The sequence below is a fragment of the Orcinus orca genome, chromosome 1, assembly GCF_937001465.1.
Source record: "Orcinus orca chromosome 1, mOrcOrc1.1, whole genome shotgun sequence".
Classification (NCBI taxonomy): domain Eukaryota; kingdom Metazoa; phylum Chordata; class Mammalia; order Artiodactyla; family Delphinidae; genus Orcinus; species Orcinus orca.
Genome location: NC_064559.1, coordinates 117,906,368 through 117,925,354, shown reverse-complemented (window position 1 = coordinate 117,925,354; position 18,987 = coordinate 117,906,368). Strand labels below are relative to the sequence as shown.

Genomic DNA, 18,987 nt, shown 5'->3' with positions numbered 1-18,987 from the left:
CTAAATCTGCCTACTTAACGGCCCCTCAATCTAGAAGATGCTTCCCCACTTCTGCTTGGAAGCAGCACAGTAAAATCATTAAGACTGTGGCCTCTGAAGGTAGACATTGACTCAGATCCATGCTCCATCACCTACAAGCTATCATTTTTTCTTATATTTCTGAGCCTGTTTCTTTGGCCATAAAATGGAGATAAATACCAACATCAAAGGGTTCCTGTGAGGATAGAGTACAATGGTAATAAAAGAACATGGCACTGGTAAGTGCCTAATAAATAAGAGTCAGCAGCAGTGCCTCCTATTTTTTTTGCCTAGATGAAGCATGAGGATAAACTCTAAGGCGCCTTCCTTAACCACACTGAGGATGAGCTGATCCCTTTCCTTGACTTCCTCCACACCATCTTTTGTCAATTACTGCATTTAGCATGTCATATTGTAATAATTTATTTAATTACTTATATAATCTGCAGTGTGGGGGCATTCCTTAAAAAGGATTAAAAGGGCTTCCCTGGTGGCGCAGTGGTTGAGAGTCCGCCTGCCGATGCAGGGGACACGGGTTCGTGCCCCAGTCCGGGAAGATCCCACATGCCGCGGAGCGGCTGGGCCCGTGAGCCATGGCCGCTGAGCCTGCGCGTCCGGGGCCTGTGCTCCGCAACGGGAGAGGCCACAACAGTGAGAGGCCCGCGTACCTCCAAAAAAAAAAAAAAGGATTAAAAGCATGCCAAATACATGCTGAGTAGTACACACAGTCTTATTCCTTTACCTTGCTACTTTGGTTTAAAAGCCTCTTCAAAAAAGCTTAAATTATGAGTATGATTATAATTTTTGTGACTTTGTTTGAATTAAAAAAGAAAAAAAAAGCCTAACTTACATATAAACAACATTAACTAAAGGTATAATGAGGCTCAGGTATGTCCTCATGTGATAGAAATTGCAATGTCTAGCTATACAGTACTTAAGACAATATATGCAAAATAAAAATCATGAATTATGTTTATGCATACAGTTATAAGCATAAGGTTCATTAAATAAGTTACTACAGACAACATGTTTGTAGATACATATACTTTATCTTGGTATATCTGTTAACCCATATCTGTGTGAATATTTACATGTATATTAGGAATCTAATAGAGAGAACTTAAAAAAAAAAAAACCTACCCCAAAGATTCAGTCTTAGTTTCAGGAGGAACCCTGGAGACAGCAAAGACAAGGTGAGTTTCAATTCTCAAACTAGATTTCCATTTCTGGAAATAACATTCTTATAACAATACAAAGAGAGGATGCAAAATCAAAGCAATATTTTTTTATCATGCTTTTATCTCTTTATAACGTCTTTATCTCTCCAAATCATATGTACAGTTAAGTCTTCATAACTCTCAAAATTTTAAAGGAATGTCAATATTATTGAAAATAAAGTAGACCTTAGCAAAAAAAAAAAAATCCTAAGCTTAGGTGTTTTCAGAGAGGATTACACAACTAAGAACTATCAAAGCAAAACATTACTTCATGAAATACTATGTGTACATATTCATTTACCAATAAGTGGCATTTTAGAATTAGGAGGGATTTTAGATTTGACAAAATGTCAAGTTAAAGGACCATCCCAAAGGGTTCTGCTGGAAGAGGTGGGACCAGAATCTAGTTAAAATGTGCTTTACAAGTTATGTAAAACTCAGTGTGAATAAATAGGCAGTAGTACTGGTATCCTTCTCCCAGTGGGTCTCCAGTACTTCAAAGGGGTTCTTCGTTCCACCCTAATGTGGCTTTTGTAACCAAGCAGGACTCTATGGGGCCTTCCCAGGACAGACCCCTCCCCCATATCCTCTGCTTTAGCCCCTCTCTGAAGTACTTAGATAATATAATAGTAACTGATGCACATTTCCTGAGTAGTTTTACAGATGCAAAAACCCCACCAAATGGAAGACATTAACTACTTGATGACCATGAGCATGTAGCCCCCAAGCCTACCGGGGCCTAATGAGTGATAATGTCAACCCCTCTCACATGGCCCTGTTACCGTACCATCAACCAGTCAGAGAATTGTGCACAAACCCTGGGACTCCCCTCCCTCACCTTGCCTTTAAAAACGCTTTCCTGAAACCCACCAAGGAGTTCCCGGTGTTTTGAGGACTAGCTGCCTGGACTCCTCCCTTGGTGCCCTGCAATAAACACTGCACTTTCCTTCACCACAACCAGGTGTCAGTAGATTGGGTTTACTGCAGGCAGGTGAGCAGACCGAAGTTTGGTTCAGTAACAACTTCCTCCAGTCGTTCATCATTTTACTGTTTATTTCCTTAATGGCATTTATCACTGGGTGTAATTATTTTATTTATTTATGTTTTACTTGTTTTGTTTCCTGAACTCAAACAGCATCTTGAGGGAAGGGGACTACCTGTCCACAGTGGTTAAGCAGCACTGGCCATGAAACCATACTCCTTCAGATGGGACTTGAACCCTCAGTCTCTGCCTTAGGACAGGACTCAAACCCAGGTGCGCCTCAGTTGGGACTCAAACCCACAATCTTCCAACTGAAACTGAAACCACACAACTCAGATGGGACTTGAACCCATGTGCCAGGACTCGAACCCATTTTCGCCTCAGTTGAGACTCAAACCCAGTCTTCCAACTGAAACTGAAACCACACAACTCAGATGGGACTTGAACCCATGTGCCAGGACTGGAACCCAGCCAGAACCCAGACCGTGGGACTTGAACCCACGGTCTTTTAATTGAGATCACACACCTGGTCTCAGGATTTAATGAAGCTCACGTTCTTCACATCTCAAAGAATTCAGTGACAGACAAAGTGATAGGTAAGAAGTGGATTTATTTAGAGAGATACACATTCCATAGACAGAATGTGGTCCGTCTCAAAAGGCAAGAACGGCCTTGGGAGAAACACACTCCACAGACAGAGTGTGGGCCATCTCAGAAGGTGAGAGGCCCCAAAATATGGTGTGGTTAGTTTTTATGGGCTGGGTAATTTCATAAGCTAATCAGTGGAAGGATTATTCCAACTATTTGGGGAAGGGGCGGAGATTTCCAGGAATTGGGTCACCGCCCACTTTTATGCCTTTTGGTTGGCTTCAGATATGTCATGGCACTGGTGGGTGTGTCATTTAGATGCTAATGTATTACAATGAGCATATGAGGAGGCTCAAGGTCCACTGGAAATCGAATCTTCCACCATCTTAGACCTAGTTGGTTCCAACCAGTTTTTGTCATGTCCTATGACTATGTCATTCTTTTAAAGGTTGTGCCCTGCCCCCTTCCCTCCTGTTTCAAAACCACACAGCTTGTCTCAGGACTTAAGGAAGCTCAGGTTCTTTGTGCCTCGGCACAGGAGGAATCAGGCGAGAGACAAAGTGATAGGCAAGAAGTAGATTTATTAATACCCTTTGTAAAGAGGTTGCAGGAAAACGGGGCATGAGAAGATGATCACGTCCCAGGTCTCAGGTGAACCCCTGGGACAGGCACCAAGTGAGGGTCCTTGGCTTCGCACAGGAAAGAAATCATGAGCGAGCCATAGTAAAGTGAAAGCAGAGATACACATTCCATAGGCAGAATGCGGTCTGTCTCAGGAGGCGAGGGCCCTGAGGTGTGGCAATTTTTATGGGCTGGGTAATTTCACAGGCTAATGCGTGGGAGGATTATTCCAACTATTTTGGGGAAGGGGCAGGGATTTCCAGGAATTGGGCTACCACCCAGTTTTTGGTCTTTTATGGTCAGCCTTGGAAATATCTTGGCACCTGCGGGTGTGTCATGTAGCTAATGTATTACAATGAGTGTATAATGAGGCTCCATCCTCCGCCATCTTGGGCTGAGTAGGTTCTAACCAGTTTTTGTTGTGTCCTCAGTGACTGTGGCATTCTTTTAGTGGTTGTGCCCTGCCCCCTTCCCTCCTGTCTTAGGCACATGCCCAGCAGAGGAAGCATGCAACCATTTGCAGAATGAAGGAAACGATGGGTGAATTGCTCAGGAGAAGTTACCACTGACTGAGCCTCTGCCAGACACTGTGGCAACTGCTTTACCATAGGATGTGATTCACACTCCTCACTACAATCCTGTGAGGTAGGGATCGTCATTGGGGCCATCATACAGATCAAAACATGGAGGCTCTGAGAAGCTGAGCAACCTCCCTCCCACATAGGGAGCTACGGGCAGGGAAGGTGAAACCCAGGTTTACTTGACCTCAAAGTCTCAGGAGCGGAGGAAGAGAGCCTGTTTAATGTGCCCAGGCCACACATCTGTAGGACAGGGAAGGAGGACGAAGGTCCAGCTAGAACGAAGGGAATGGGCAGGAACAAGTCAGCAGAGTCAGCCCAGGAGGGTTCAGTACATCCAAGAACCAACTAAAGCCCAAGCTCTGGATAAAGTGGTGTGTGTGTATGTGATCTTTAAGTCACTGGAGATGAGGGGGTGAGGGATATGGAGAGGAAGGGGCATCCAGGCAAAGAAAACAGTATTAATAAATATTAATCTGGAGAATGACGACAACTTAGATCATTTGGTGGGACTGAAACAAGGAGGGTAATGGAGCTAGGAAAGCAAGACAAGGAGCCTGATCATGAATAACCTTGTGTGGCTTGAAAAAGGGTTTGGATTTTATTCTGTTATAAGCAACAGAGATCCACTATCAAGTTTTAAACATCTGAGCAACATGATCAGCTTTGCGTTTTTGCAATGTTACTCCGAAAATGAGTTTGGAGTGATTCAAACCTGAAGCCAGATTTGGGAGACTATTTCAATAACCCTTGTGATGGGGGCCTTAACTGTTTACTTTCTGGTAGAGTGAACAAAGGAAGAGCTTTACCCAAATAGAAATGGGTTTGAAGAGGAAAAAAAAAAAGTAGTCCAGTTTTATACACAGTGAGTTTGATGTGATCATGAGATATCTAGATTGCTACTCACATACACATTTGAGAAATCCTAGATTAATTAAAAGTTTAACTGTTTTCCTCACTTCAGGACTTTTCAGTGCCTTCATCATGCTATATCCCATATGTAGAGGGAGGTTGTAACGTGCAGTGTTTACCAAACTTATTTGAACAAGAATATTTTCCCCAGACTATTAACATTTCTCAGGACAATGGGGTTGCTTGGGAAATGCTGTTCTAGAAGTTTTCAACTGTATTAAAATTAGAGAACAGTGACATTTTTTTTGAACTGTCTCAAAAGCAGTTAGAAAGCAGACCAAAAAAAGAGCCTGAATAATCACTAAGGTGTAAAGAATGAGCCTTGCATGGCTCAGCTTCTTAACGTGGTAAGAATGGGGAAATCTGCCTAGTATTAAGGACCCCTGTGAAATATACTATCAAAGAGAGTGAAATAGATGTAGAGATTGCTTAAAAAGTCAGCTCTGTCCAAAAGCAAAGGAGAAGAATACCGCTAATGACACAGAAATTGTCTTAACAGCCAACTAGACATACACATTAGGGAGGGCTAGAAGCTGTTTCCTGGGTCTCAGCTTAAATAGACACAAATGAGGCCCTGGCACAAGCTTTCTTTGTTCAGGAAGGAATCCATGGAGAGCTCTCCCTTAGTTATGTAAATATAGGCAAGCCACCTACTGCTCAGGGGGGGAAAGTAAAGGAGGCCTTTGTGGGTGGACAGAGGTTGACTCTTCACAGTATCCCTGCTAGGCTGTCTGCTGGAGGCTGAAAGTTGGCTGATTTGCAGGGCAAGTCCAGGGCCGCCTTGGACGAAAGACCAGAGATCCCGAATGCTGCTCTGAGAATGAAAGTTGGTACCCCTGTGGGGGCTGCCTAAGGAGGCCCTGACCCTAGATCACTGGCAGGAAAGGATATCAGGAGCTCCTAGACAGAATTCGCTACACAGCTAGAGAAATTTGGCCTGGCCAGGCTCAATGCTGAGGCTAAAATGCTGTGGGGAAGGCGGGAAGCAGGCTTGGGTAGTGTAGGGCTAAACGGGGCACGCCAGTATCAGAGCTGTCAAAGGCACCACCAAGCAGGGCCTGTCTTCACTAGCACCAGGCTAGTGGGCCATCGGCTGGAGGTCAAGCTTCTCATGGTGCTTCGAAGCAAGACTGATTAGGGCCCAAATGACCGCAAAAGCCCCAGAGACTCCTGAATAATTTAGGATGGGAAATATTTTCAGAGAGAAATGTCAAACTTCTAATAAGAGTAGGAGATCAAACAAATAATTATAAAAAAAATACCAAATGATTCATGCTGGGTACATAGGGATATGAGAAAAAATGTTTCTAATTGTTGATCAACGTTCATGCAGTAGCCAATAAGGATCTTTCAAACCATGCCACCCACGGTGAGGTCCCTGAGGCCACCCATGCCCAAGAAAAGCTCAGAAGCCTTTGGTTGGGAGGGTTTTCTTATAACCAGGAAAGCCCAGGTAGATTGCCAAGAGATATACAGGTAGTAGGAAATCATTACGGATTTTCAAGTATCTAGTTTCACTGTGTTGGGATGCAATGAAATGCACTTTGGAGGGTGCACTTCCCAACATACACATAGGACTGGAAGCGGGGAATGAGGATATGGAGATTACCCAGTCATCCAGGTATAAGTGCTGAGGAGCTGGCCTGGGGTATTAGTACACACTGAGCAGGAAGAGGTCCTTGTACCCTTCTTTCTCCATATACCCTGAGGTGTACAATTCAGGCTGGGAAGGGTGAAAAAGTGGAAACACATAAACTTAAAGGACACATCCCGAGCAAATACTCTCATAAGACATGATAAGGCATTACAGATGAGACAGAACTTGAAGAAGAAAGGAAGCCCTATTCATTTCCAGGTGAAGGATTTAGCAGCCTCTTTAAGTCTTTTTACCCTGAAGTTTTAAGGCAATCTTCAAATCATTCTGTAGGGTCCAAATATATATACTCAGCTGGGGGCCTCAGGAAGAAGTGAGTTCTCATCTGCAGAGGCATGCATGCCCATTTTCTTGACCCTGTAGAGCACAGACAAACATGGGAAGGATGCCTGATGACTCAGAGCCTCTTCCAAATCTGAAGAGTATCTATGATACTCTTTGGGTCAAAGGTAAGGAAGAGAAAGCATTTACCACGAAGCTCGATGGCCCTTCTATGTAATTATTTACATGCTGCAAAACAGAGATGTTCTATGACTCTGCGTATCTCCTCTTCTGTACATGACAGAAGATGGAGACACTACAGAATGGTTTCCAAGTTGTGTGGAACGTTGGTAACAGAAGAAAGGTTAACCTATCTACACAACTGAAATCATGTGATGGACAAAACCAGGTGAATCACTTAGATTTCTCTCACTACTGGTTGGAAAAAGTAAGGAAAACTGGCCTGAGGAAGAAGAAAAGGAAGACTGTCTTGGTTCATGTCACAGAAAAATCCACAGATACATGTATCTGGCTTTGGGCAGAGCATGAGTCCAGCCTCACATGATACCACTAGGATCCTTCTCAGCTCTGCTCTCACTGAACTGGGTCTGTTTTCAAACTACATGTGGTTCCCAGATGGCCCTAGCCCCTCCAAGCCTCGTATCCACACAGTTCCATGGCAGGTGGAGAGCAAAAACAAAACTGGCCCTGCCAATGTCTTAAACCATCATACAGGTCCCGAGTGACCTGCCCCATCCCCGAACTCATCACTATGTCCAAGGGGATGGGATATTATAATTGATTAAACCACCCAAACTGGGATTCCCTGGTGGCGCAGTCGTTGAGAGTCCGCCTGCCGATGCAGGGGACGTGGGTTCGTGCCCCAGTCCGGGAGGATCCCACATGCCGCAGAGCAGCTGGGCCCGTGGGCCATGGCCGCTGGGCCTGCGCGTCCGGAGCCTGTGCTCCGCGACGGGACAGGCCACAACAGTGAGAGGCCCGTGTACTGCAAAAAAAAAAAAAAGAAAAAAGAACCACCCAAATTACATGATTGGCAAAGGGAAAAGGGAAAAGGGTGCTTTCTCAAAGGAGATCCAATGTCACAGAAGGAGGGAGAAAGACAGCTATGCAGGATAAAATAGATTAACGCTGTAGCACAGTAGAAAGAACAAAGTTTATTTCCCAAGCTTGCTCCTCCAATATCATTAGTTCTTGCATTCAATTCAAAATTCAACTCCTATGTTTACCACTGAACCTGAAGCCCATTAACACCAGTAATTATAGTTGTAATAATAGTAACAATAAGAGTGAGAACAGCTAATATTTACCGAGTACTACACACTTTGGACCTGGATACTCTTTTTAAGCACTTTACATACATCATTTCATTTCTCACCTAAGCTCAATTTATAGATGAGGAAACTGAAGCTCAAAGAGATTAAGTAGCTTGCGCAAGATCACATGCCATAAGGAGTGCAAACTGCAATCCAACTCAGAAACCATGTTCTTAGCCAAAACACAACACCACCTTCTCAATTAATGTTCTTACCTGAATCCTTGAGCCACACCTAAGCCAATGCTCTGAATTCCTTTAGACAGTGCTTGTCCTGAACCTGAACACATAGAAACTACCCTACTGCTACTAATACCAGCTGGAACTACCTTCAGCCAGTTGTGATTCTCTTTGATTCAAGAAAACATATCACCTTACACTTGTCAGGTGCTTTACAACACTTGAAACAACAGACGTGACATCTGTGGGTAGCGGGAAGTAGGCCCTTATATCCACCTAGAGCTGCCAGGGGAAGGAACTGACTTCATCACTCATCTGCACAGCAGCAGCAGCCTGATTTCTGTTACTCACTAGAAATGTTCTCATTAAAGAAAAATCCCATGTGTTTCTGCACTGTAAGTGTGCCAACAGACAGCTCAGCAGGAAATGTTTCCAAACAACAAAAGTGTTAATCAGAAAATGACAATCTGAACAGAGGAACGGAAAATCCTTTATATGCAGCATGAAAGTGCGCAAATTTACAGATCTTGTTGCAACGTAAAAAGTAATTAATAATTTCTAACATTCCTGGGGGGAAAGGATTTTTTTTTTAATTACATTTCTCAAGCAGAGAGGTCAACTAATAAGATTTTACTTTTTGTTCTTGTTGTTACTAGAAAGCCAGAAAAGGATCCATCTTTTTGAAAAGTAAGAAAGTAATGATTTTTCAGAATCACACAAAAACATAAACCCAAAGGCAGAGAGAGGCGGTAAAGGCTCTTAAAAGGGCACCTAAGCTCCTCCCACCTCAGAGCAGGGAGAAGACTCAGCAGGCTGAGGCCAGGACTCCACCTCTGGCGGGAACCTTATTCAGCATAGTTGACCCTTCAACAACAGAGGGCGGGAAGGTGTCGGGGGCACAGATCCTCCCCACAGTCAAAAATCCATGTATAATTTAGTCGGCCCTCCATATATAAGGTTCCTCAGTATTCACAGTTCTGCATCTGCAGAGTCAACCAACCACGGATCGTGTAGTATTTATTGAAAAAATATCTGCTGTAAGTGGACCCACACAGCTCAAACCCCCATTGTTCAAGGGGGCCAACTGTATTTAACAATCCTGAGAGTCAGACTTAACCTCAAGGCCTCTCTCTGCTGACTCCTGAATGAGTTCAAGTTACTAAACTCATTCTCCGTCCTTGCGTGATTTTTAACCAAAGTACAGAAAGTGTTCAGAACTATTCTAATTTTTGTTGCCATATGAGTTTGAATTAAAATCAATACCCTATTTTCAGTGGGTAAAGAGCTCAATACTAGAAATTAAAGTTAACACTGAAAGGCAAAATTATCATAAGCCCTTCTAGAGCACCCAAGATGTGTGCTCTTCATTATCTCATTAGTGAAAAGGAAAATTATCATTCATTCGTGTTAACACACGCAGTATCCTAAATATAACACATGCAGTATCCTAAATCTTTCCTCTTTCCAAAGATAAAGTATAATTAGATTCCAAGTGACAGATCACTTGTGTTTTTTAATTTCATATGTTCCTTTGGTGTTTCTCCTGTGAGTTCATCCTTTTCCCTGAGCAAGCATCCACACAGGAGTGAGGTCCAAAACATAGGCAGCGGACAAGAAAAGCAGAGGGCTGGGAAGTCAGAAGCCCTGAGCGCCAGATCCTGCTCCATCCCCAAGCAAGGAGAACTTGAAGTCACCACTTAACCTCCCCACCTCCCAGTTTCCTCATCTGAAAACTGGGAACACTTGCTTCCTTCCTTCACAAGACTATTATGAGAATCAAATGAGGTCAGTGATCTGAAACACTCTCCAAGCTTCAAAATGCTAAAAAAAATTAGGTACTGTTATTGCAATTAATATATTCCTAAGTGAAATGGTACCAAGTATACATGGATCCTAGATTTACTATTTGTATGAATTAAGGCAGACAGGGAGCAGACAGAGATATTTTTCATTTTAAATTAATTGAAAAATTTTAATTACGCCTCAAGGAACAGAGAGAAACAAACTACCTGTCTACATCCTGCTAAAATTGATATTCACAATCCCAGAAATTACTTAGTCTCTAAATTAGCAACTTATTCATTTTTTTTAACTTAAAAATGTTAAACTGGGGCTTCCCTGGTGGCGCAGTGGTTGAGAGTCCGCCTGCCGATGCAGGGGACACGGGTTCGTGCCCCGGTCCGGGAAGATCCCACATGCCGCGGAGCGGCTGGGCCCATGAGCCATGGCCGCTGAGCTCACGCGTCCGGAGCCTGTGCTCCACAACGGGAGAGGCCACAACAGTGAGAGGCCCGCATACCGCAAAAAAAAAAAAAAAAAAAAGTTAAACTGCATGAATTGTCCAAGATCCATCACTTACAATCTAGGATTTGTAAATGGGGACAATACTAGAACCTACATGGTGGGACTGATACAAGAATTGAGTCAATACTTGCAAAGCACTTAGGCCCATGCTGGTCCAGGGTACTGGCTATGGGAATGTTTGCTCTGTTGTGCAGCAGTGGAGAACCAGTCAAATCTGGGGTCAAACCACTGCTCCAATCTCTACTAGATATGTGGATTTCAGACACAGGTTTGCTTATCTGTACAAGGAGGAAAATAATACTGGTACGTACACCTCGTAGGGTTGTTATAAGGATTAAAAAATATATTTGAAGATTGAAAAGATATCTGCTACATCAAAAGGGTTCAATAAGTGGTGGCATTGGTGGTTTGGCTTAGAGATTATGTTTAGTAGCAATAATACTGGTAAATTATGGAACAGCCCCTTAAATTCTTTAATTTTCAGTTGTTCATTTAGGTCAAAAACAGTTCGGAAGAGATAGCTGCACCAATCTTGGCAGTAGCAAAAATGTATATAATTTTAAAGTGATAAATATAGGATCAAGTTCTATCCGCAATCCCAGGTTTAATTCTGTTTCAGACCTACCACTGCCAAAATATTTTAAGAAGCCAGAACTATGATTACCCATGAGAAGCATACGGTTAATTCCTTTATATTCAACTTTCTATAACCTCAACTCTCCTACAAAGCTTCCACTGCAGGAAGCTAGCATGCAATGTTATTCCACTAAAACAAAGCCATGCATTTCTAAACAACTTTTATGACTTCACAGTCTTAACACCATTTTGTGCAAATTCGAACAAAAAAAAAAAAAAGAAGAACTTTTTGAAAAGCTTTAAAAAGTCAAGACTTTTCATTTTTTCATTTCCCCAAAAGAGACGGAGGAAATAAAGGAAAATCAAAGAAGATTTTTTTTAAAAACTAGGAGGAAAGGTCAAAGAACAGCAAAAGATGTCTTTATAAGCTATTAAGGCATTTTTCTGGGCCAACAGCTTAGAGGACTGTCCACTTCACCTGGGATTCTCTCTGATTGCTCTTTGTCTTCATGGCTTCACTTCATGGCCATAGACAAATGTGCCACCACTTCTTTACAAGGAGGCTTGGTTTTCAGTTCCTTGTAACTATCACCATATGTCATCCTCCATCACTTTTTTGGACCTCAAGACAACTAAATCACAGCTGGCCAGAGAAAGAGGAATCCTAAAAACCATATCTTTATACCCATTTCCTTTTGTACAGACTTCTAAGCGGGCAGGTGGTCTGATGATGGAGAAGACTGCTGCAGTCCAGATCACGAAGTGACCAAGAGCGAACCCACGCCTTCTTTCTCCCTGGGTAGGTTGGCTTCCCCATACTTGCTGCATGTCAGCATCAAATTTTTTACATTTCTGTTTCAAGTTTGTGCTATTTATTCCCATTGCCAAGCAAACTAATCCATTGCTTGCTTTTTATTTTATAATAAAAATATTACACTTAGAGGGGTAGGATAGGGTGGGTGGGAGGGAGGCTCAAGAGGGAGGGGATATGGGGATATACGTATGCATATGGCTGATTTACTTTGTTATATAACAGAAACTAACACAGCATTGTGAAGCAATTATACTCCAATAAAGATGTATAATAAAAAATATTACATCTTAAAAATCAAATGAAGTGTCACTCTCAAACAGCCTTTTGATGAGATACTAGCACCTGAATTATCAGAGTAAGAGCAAACTTCTCAAGATCTTTTAGGTTTTTCCCTGCTTATTTTCATAATGCAATTATGACATCAGGGGTTACCTAACTGCCTGACTCTTTTATGGCTTCTCAGACACAAGAAGTTTAACTTTATGCCCAATCACTTCAAAATAAATGAATGTAACTTTTAAAAGCTTGATTTCTATCCTTTTACTTTTGATTCTTTTGAAAGGAAGTCACCTATTATACACAAGTGCTTGGTGTACATATAAGTAATAAGAGCAAACATTAAAACCCATTTACATGTGACAAATATCATTGAAATCTAACAATCTAACATATATCTGCTGAAATCCAAGCAATAGGAGTTACTCAACAATCTCAAACATTTCAGCGATTTCATGTGTTCTGCAAGTCACCTACCCAAATGCCAAAACAGGCAACAGAACATTTTCAACTTCCAAAAATTAGAGGCCTTTCAGGTTTGGAGAAGACTGGAGGGAAAGAATACTGGTCCTCAGTCATGACAGCCCAACGAACTATCTAAAAGGTGGGAAATAGTAGTCCTGCCCTCCGAGATAACCAACAGGAAAAGTTACCTCTGGATAAAAAAATTCCCCTTATACTGCTTTAATTAAAAAAAATAATAATTCTAATCTCATTTGGACAGTTGTTGGTATTATTTTTTTGGCTAAGCCACCTACATGTAAAATTTAACTATATAATGCAGATACCACTTCAGTCACATGTCCTACTTCAAGATAAGAAACAACAGTTATTTGATAAAATGTTCTTGAGTTTTAAAATACATAAAAAATAAAATGTAATTACCTTTCCAAAGTCACGGACATCAAACAAGTCAAACGCCTCAAAGAGTTCACTCTTTCTCATTCCAAACGTCTCGCAACAGGCCGTGAGGAATGTCCTTATGTTCTTCAAACAGAGAAACTGAGGAATGGGAAACAGCTATTAGTATATAGCGAATCATTCTGAATGCTACCTATCCTCTGTCACGCCCAGAATGCTGGGGAAATGCCAATGAAGAATCCATCCACTTTTCAGGTTGTTTTCAATTACTCCTTCATCAGTACTTAAATGATTACCCACTCTCTCCCAGGCACCAGTGACACAGCTGTGAACAAGGCAGACGGAAGTCTGCCCTCAGGATACTTACATCCTAATAAAAGGAGACAGACAAGAACAAACTCAGCAACAAAAACAAAAAAGTAAATATTTTTATTTTCATATGGTGATAAGTGCAATAGAGAAAAATAAAGCCAGGAGCAGGGATCAGGAGTGCTGGGTGAGGTGTGGGGAGCTTCAGCGAGATGGTTAGAGAAGGTGTCAGTGAGAAGGGGACAGATAAGCAGAAGAGATTTGAAGGTGGTAAAGAACCAACCATGCAGAATTACAGGACAGAGTATTCAGACTAAAGTAGCAACCCATGCCAAGGACCTGAGGCAGAAGCTTCTGAGGTTACGTCTGAGGAAGGGGCCAATGTGGGTAGAGCAGAGTGGATGACAAGGAGCAAGGCAGGAAGTGAGCTGGAAAGGCAATGAGGTCAGATGATGAAGGACCCTGTTGGACAGGCTTTTACTCTAAATGAGATGGGAAGTCATTGGAGGCCTTGGGACAGAGTCTGATATTTTAAAAGTTTTGTTTTTCTTTCTTTAAAAAAATTTTATTGAGGTATAGTTGATTTAAAACTATACGTCAATAAAGTTTCAGGTGTACAACATAGTGATTCAAAATTTTTATAGATTATACTCCATTTAAAGTTAAAAAAAATACGGCTGTATTCTGTGTGCTATACAAGATATCCTTGCAGCTTATTTTTTTCTAATAATACTTAACTCTATATTAAAAATACTACTATTTCAACAAATGACCAACATAAAACATTTAAATGAAATTAGTTTTAGTACTAAATCTTTGAAATCTAGTATACATTTTACACTTAACAGCATATCTCAATTCAGACTAGCCCCATTTCAAGTGTTCCATAGCCATACGTGGCTAGTTGCTGTCATACTGGACAGCACAGTCCTAGAGTTTCAAGTGCAGGTTTGTAAACAGGTTCCTCTCACATATACAAAATATGCACAGACATAGCAAGTACAAACTTTTAGCTGAGCTTTTAAGGCCCTCTATAACGTGCCCCACCATTGCAGTCAGGCTGTTCTCCTTGTTGGTGCTCGTTACTCCATGTTCATTCCTGCCTCTATGCTTGAACTTTGTCGTTCCTCTAGCCAATAAGCCTCTCTCTTTTCCCTTTTCTATTCTAACTCCCAGCCCAGCTACAGTTCCATCTCCTTCTGGACTGCAACAGTTCCTACTGCTCTTTCTTCAGAGCTTCTTTGTTGTTGTTGTTGTTGTTGTTTTGTTTTATTTTTTGAATATAGATCAAAAGGGGCTGGAGCAAGACTAGAGACAGTAATACCAGACAGGAAGCTATTACAATAATCTGGGTGAGAGACAGCCATGGGAAGTCCAGGTGTTCAATTTTGACTCTTAAATTTGAGATGCCTATTAGTCATCCAATGGGACACAGGGCAGCAGACAGCTGGATACACAAGTCTGGAGTTCAGGACACAGGTGTGTACTCCAGACTTAAATCTGAGAGTCTTTAGAGTATACAAAACATTTTTAACCATGATGTTATCTGGGATGACTTTGGGAGAAAGAAGAGGGGAGGAGGGGACCTGGGGCCAGGTCATCTTAGATGAGGAAAAAAGGAGGAGCCCACAAAGGGGCAGAGAAAGAGGAACCAGTAAGGAAGGAGAACAACCAGGTGAACATGTTTTTCCTGAAGCCAAGTAAAGAAGGTGTTTCTAGGAAGAAGGGGTGATAAGCTGTGTCAGCTGCTGCTGCTACTCAAATAAGATTTTGACCAGGTGCTGTCCTGGGAATCTGGCTGTGTGAAGGTTATGGGTGCACCTTGACAAAAGCAGGTTCCATGTGGAGGGTGGGGGTGGGGAAAGGCTGAGCAGAGCAGCTTCAAGAGGCAATGGGAAGAGAGAAAGATAGAATATAGATTCTTAGGAGTTTTGCTGCAAAAGGGAACAGAGGATTGAGGAGGTAGTCAGAGAGAAAGAGGTCAAGGAAGGGCTTTTTAACAATGGAAGCTGTTACAACATGTTTCTATTTTGACAGGAATAACTTGATAGAGGGGAAAGATGGTCACGCAAGGGAGAGGGACAGTCGCCCAAAGGAAGTCCTTGAGTGGGCAAAGGAGAAGGGTCTGATGCTCAAGCAGAGAAACTGACCTTGAAGAACATGCTCAGCTCATCGATACTAACAGGGACAAGGGGGAAGGCAGACGCTATCACAACTTAGACAACCAACAGAATTTACTTTCAGTATCTAAAATGCAGATCCACCTACGCATAGTACACACATATCCTGAAAGTGAATTTTGGAAATAGTAGTTGCAATGGCACACGTAAAAATAAAATTATTAACCTCCAATAAGTGAGAGATCTATTAGCTAATTATTGCATCTTTGCCTTTTTTTTTTTTTTAAAGCACTGTCAATATTTTATTTTGTTGTTCTGTTTTCCATCTTGGTTTGTTTTTTAATTTGCAGAAAGCACATTTTACTTCTTCTACTTTGGAAAAATTCAGATTTTTCATGGCCTTAACCCAGACATAGTTTTACCCTTTATAGGAATCCTTCTTGAGGCTTAAGTATTTCAGGAGGGGTTAAAACCACAGGGGAAGCATCATAAACCCTTTGAAGTACAAAGGCAGCAGCCAAACTGCACATACAGTTACTGCTTTCATTTTAAAAAATTCATAAGAGACCTTTACAACACGGAACCACTCTACATGTAGCTCTTTCACATAGAATTGCTTATTTACAGATTAAAAGCCTTGCATTCTGCCAAGATAGACAATAATTACCCTCTTGGGGATTATGCAACATCTCTCTCGCAATATTTTTTACATAATTAAGTGCCCAACTCATAGCTCACCAAGGAACAAAGCATAATTGCACATGCTACCCTCTGAAGATTTCACACCAAAGTCAAATTTTCCCCTGTATAGGAAAAACTACAGTAGACCTCCATTCAAGTGTTTTGATCATTAATTCAAAAAAGTATCATTACTGAAAGTAAAAAAAAAGAAAGAAATGTTGTCATTACTGTATGCATACAAGAGATGATTTAAAAACAGAACTTTCCTTCACTTCTGGAACCAATCTTAACCTTATTCGCCCCTTAACTAATTCAATTCTATTTAATTCCACAAATATTTACTGGATTTGAAGAACATCACTGGTATGCTCTCGCATTTCCAGGCAATCATCAAGTTTGGTCACCCCTTTATTTATGTATTTTTTCAGTCAACAGGTTTTGAATGCCTACAATGTTCCAGACACTGGAAATGCTAAAAATGAGTAAGACAAGCTTCTCTATTAATCACAGTTGGAAATTTTCATAGCTTTCCCAAAATTGGCTAATAACACTAGGATCACACTTCCTTTAATGGCTCTGTTCTAGTACAGGAACAGAGTTGAGGGATGGAGGGAGTGGGCCCTAATGCCATCACAGAAGCCCTGGACAGAGCTGGACCTGTCAACCTGTCTGCCCACCTACCATCAGACTTTTGCTTTGTTTTCCTTACGTTGAACTTTCTCTTTTTCCAGTTTATTTTCTAAAATTTCAAACCAAAAGAGAAAGAGAAAGAATAGTACAATGAACACTCCATTTACACAACAACTGTAACATACTGCCATATGGGTTTCTGTGTGCCAACCATATCTCTATATATTTATAAAACTTCATATATGAAAGTAAGTTTAGACACCATAGCACTTCACTCCTAAATAACTCAACATGCATCTCCTAGGAATGAGGATATTTTCCTAAATACCTACAACACCATTACCACCCCGAGAAGATAAACAACAATTCCATATTATTTCATATCCATTCCATGTCCAAATTTCATCAGTTGCCTACCCCATGTCTTTTTTACACTATCCCACCCATCCACACCCAATCCAGGGATCAATTCCGTTTTACCCATTATATTTGGTTGCTTAATTTTGCAGTATCTTTTAATCTAAAAATCCCGCTGCCTTTTTTTTTTTTTTTTTTTTTAATGACACTGTCTTTTGGAAGAGTCCAGACCTAGGTATCTTATAGAATGTCCCGCATTTGGCATTTGTCAGATTATTTCCTCATGGTGTCATTAAACTTATTTCCCCATCACTTATATTTCCTATGAACCAAAGCTAAGTCAAGATACAAGTTAAACAATATTGGAAAAAATATTTTATACTGTGAACTTCATGGTCCATCATATCAGAAGATACAAAATTTAGGGTAACCCATTATTATTGATGCTAGACTTGATTACTTGGTTAAGATGGTTATTGTCACATCTCTTTATTGTAAAGGTACATGTTCCCCTTTATATTAATAAAGCCTGGGGGTGATAATTTGTTACCATGTGGCTGTCCTATTTCCCAATAATTTTTCACCATAGACTTAGCATCCACTGATAGCCCTTGCTTTGATTATTCCATTTGGGACTGCAAAATTCTATCATTCCTTCCACATTTATTAGCTGGTATTCTCACCTAAAGACAAGCTTCCCCTGCCCTCCACCCTCCTTTTTTAATCTTTGTTTGTGTAATAATTAATTGCCATCATTATTCTTTTTGATGTTCATATTGTCCCAAATTTGGCCACTGGGGGTCTCTTCTGTGACCTTTTGATGACTCCATTAGTCTTTGTTTTCTTACATCAAGCTGTCCCAGGCCCACGTCATATTTTCTCTGCCCAAGTTCTGTAATCAGCCATTTCTCCAAACAGTTCCATTTCAATTTATATGGTAAATGGTAGTATTTAGAAAACAAAGGCTGAGTATCAGACTACTCGCAAATGACATGAGCCAATTATATCAAATGAACCAGTAACTCCACCATTTGCTTAAGCAATCTATCACTTTAACAGAAAGAGTTAATGTAAACAAGAATGGCCTAATTGATCTTCAAAATACCTCTCCAAATCCTATCATTTTCTTTATGGAATACCTAATAAGCAAACTCTTATCTCACTTTGTTAAGAAAGAGAAAACTTGAATTCACTGAAGAATGGTGAACAGAGAGTTTCTTTCCGCCTAGGGATGTTGTTGGTGTTTTGACAAGCTGATAGTCCTTTGTAGCATCCACAGCAGCTTAAAACCTTCGGTATTCAGACCCGATGCACAAAGACAGATACACCTCATTATTTCAGTTCATAACCATACCTTACGTTTGACCAAAAATTATATAACTTTGCTAAATCACCTAGTTGATTTATAAGAGAGAACTTTAGGATTTTTTAGAATTTAGGATTAGGATTTTAAAAACCAGAATTAAATAACTCTAGGATTTTTTAAATATTAAATATATCCACACATGATAGTTACCAAAATCAAGGACACATAAAAGGTCTAAATAGCATTTTCTCTCTTAACAGATATTAATGAGTTGCCTTTTATGAAGTTTCATAAAACGTCATAAAACATCGCCCCCCTCAATTGGGTACTTATTTATTTATTTATTTATTTAATGCTGTCAACCAGTGCTTGGCAGTAGGTTGTTTTTCCTTTTTTAAATTTTTATTTA

At 40.9% G+C, this 18,987-nt stretch overlaps 1 protein-coding gene across 8 annotated transcripts in view; it reads right to left on the bottom strand.

Annotated features, from left to right (window-relative positions):
• VAV3 (vav guanine nucleotide exchange factor 3) overlaps nt 1-18,987 on the bottom strand; it is a 395,385-nt gene that overhangs the window by 297,425 nt on the left and 78,973 nt on the right. For 7 of the 8 annotated variants that reach the window (XR_004485033.2, XM_049700678.1, XM_049700676.1 and 4 more), the window contains exon 2: nt 13,200-13,316. The exons of the other annotated variant lie outside the window; for it this stretch is intronic. Coding sequence is in view for 6 of the 7 variants with exons in the window: in XM_049700678.1 (XP_049556635.1) it covers nt 13,200-13,316 (117 nt within the window). In the remaining variant the exon portion in view is untranslated. The remainder of the gene's footprint in view (nt 1-13,199; nt 13,317-18,987) is intronic. 8 annotated transcript variants of the gene reach the window in all.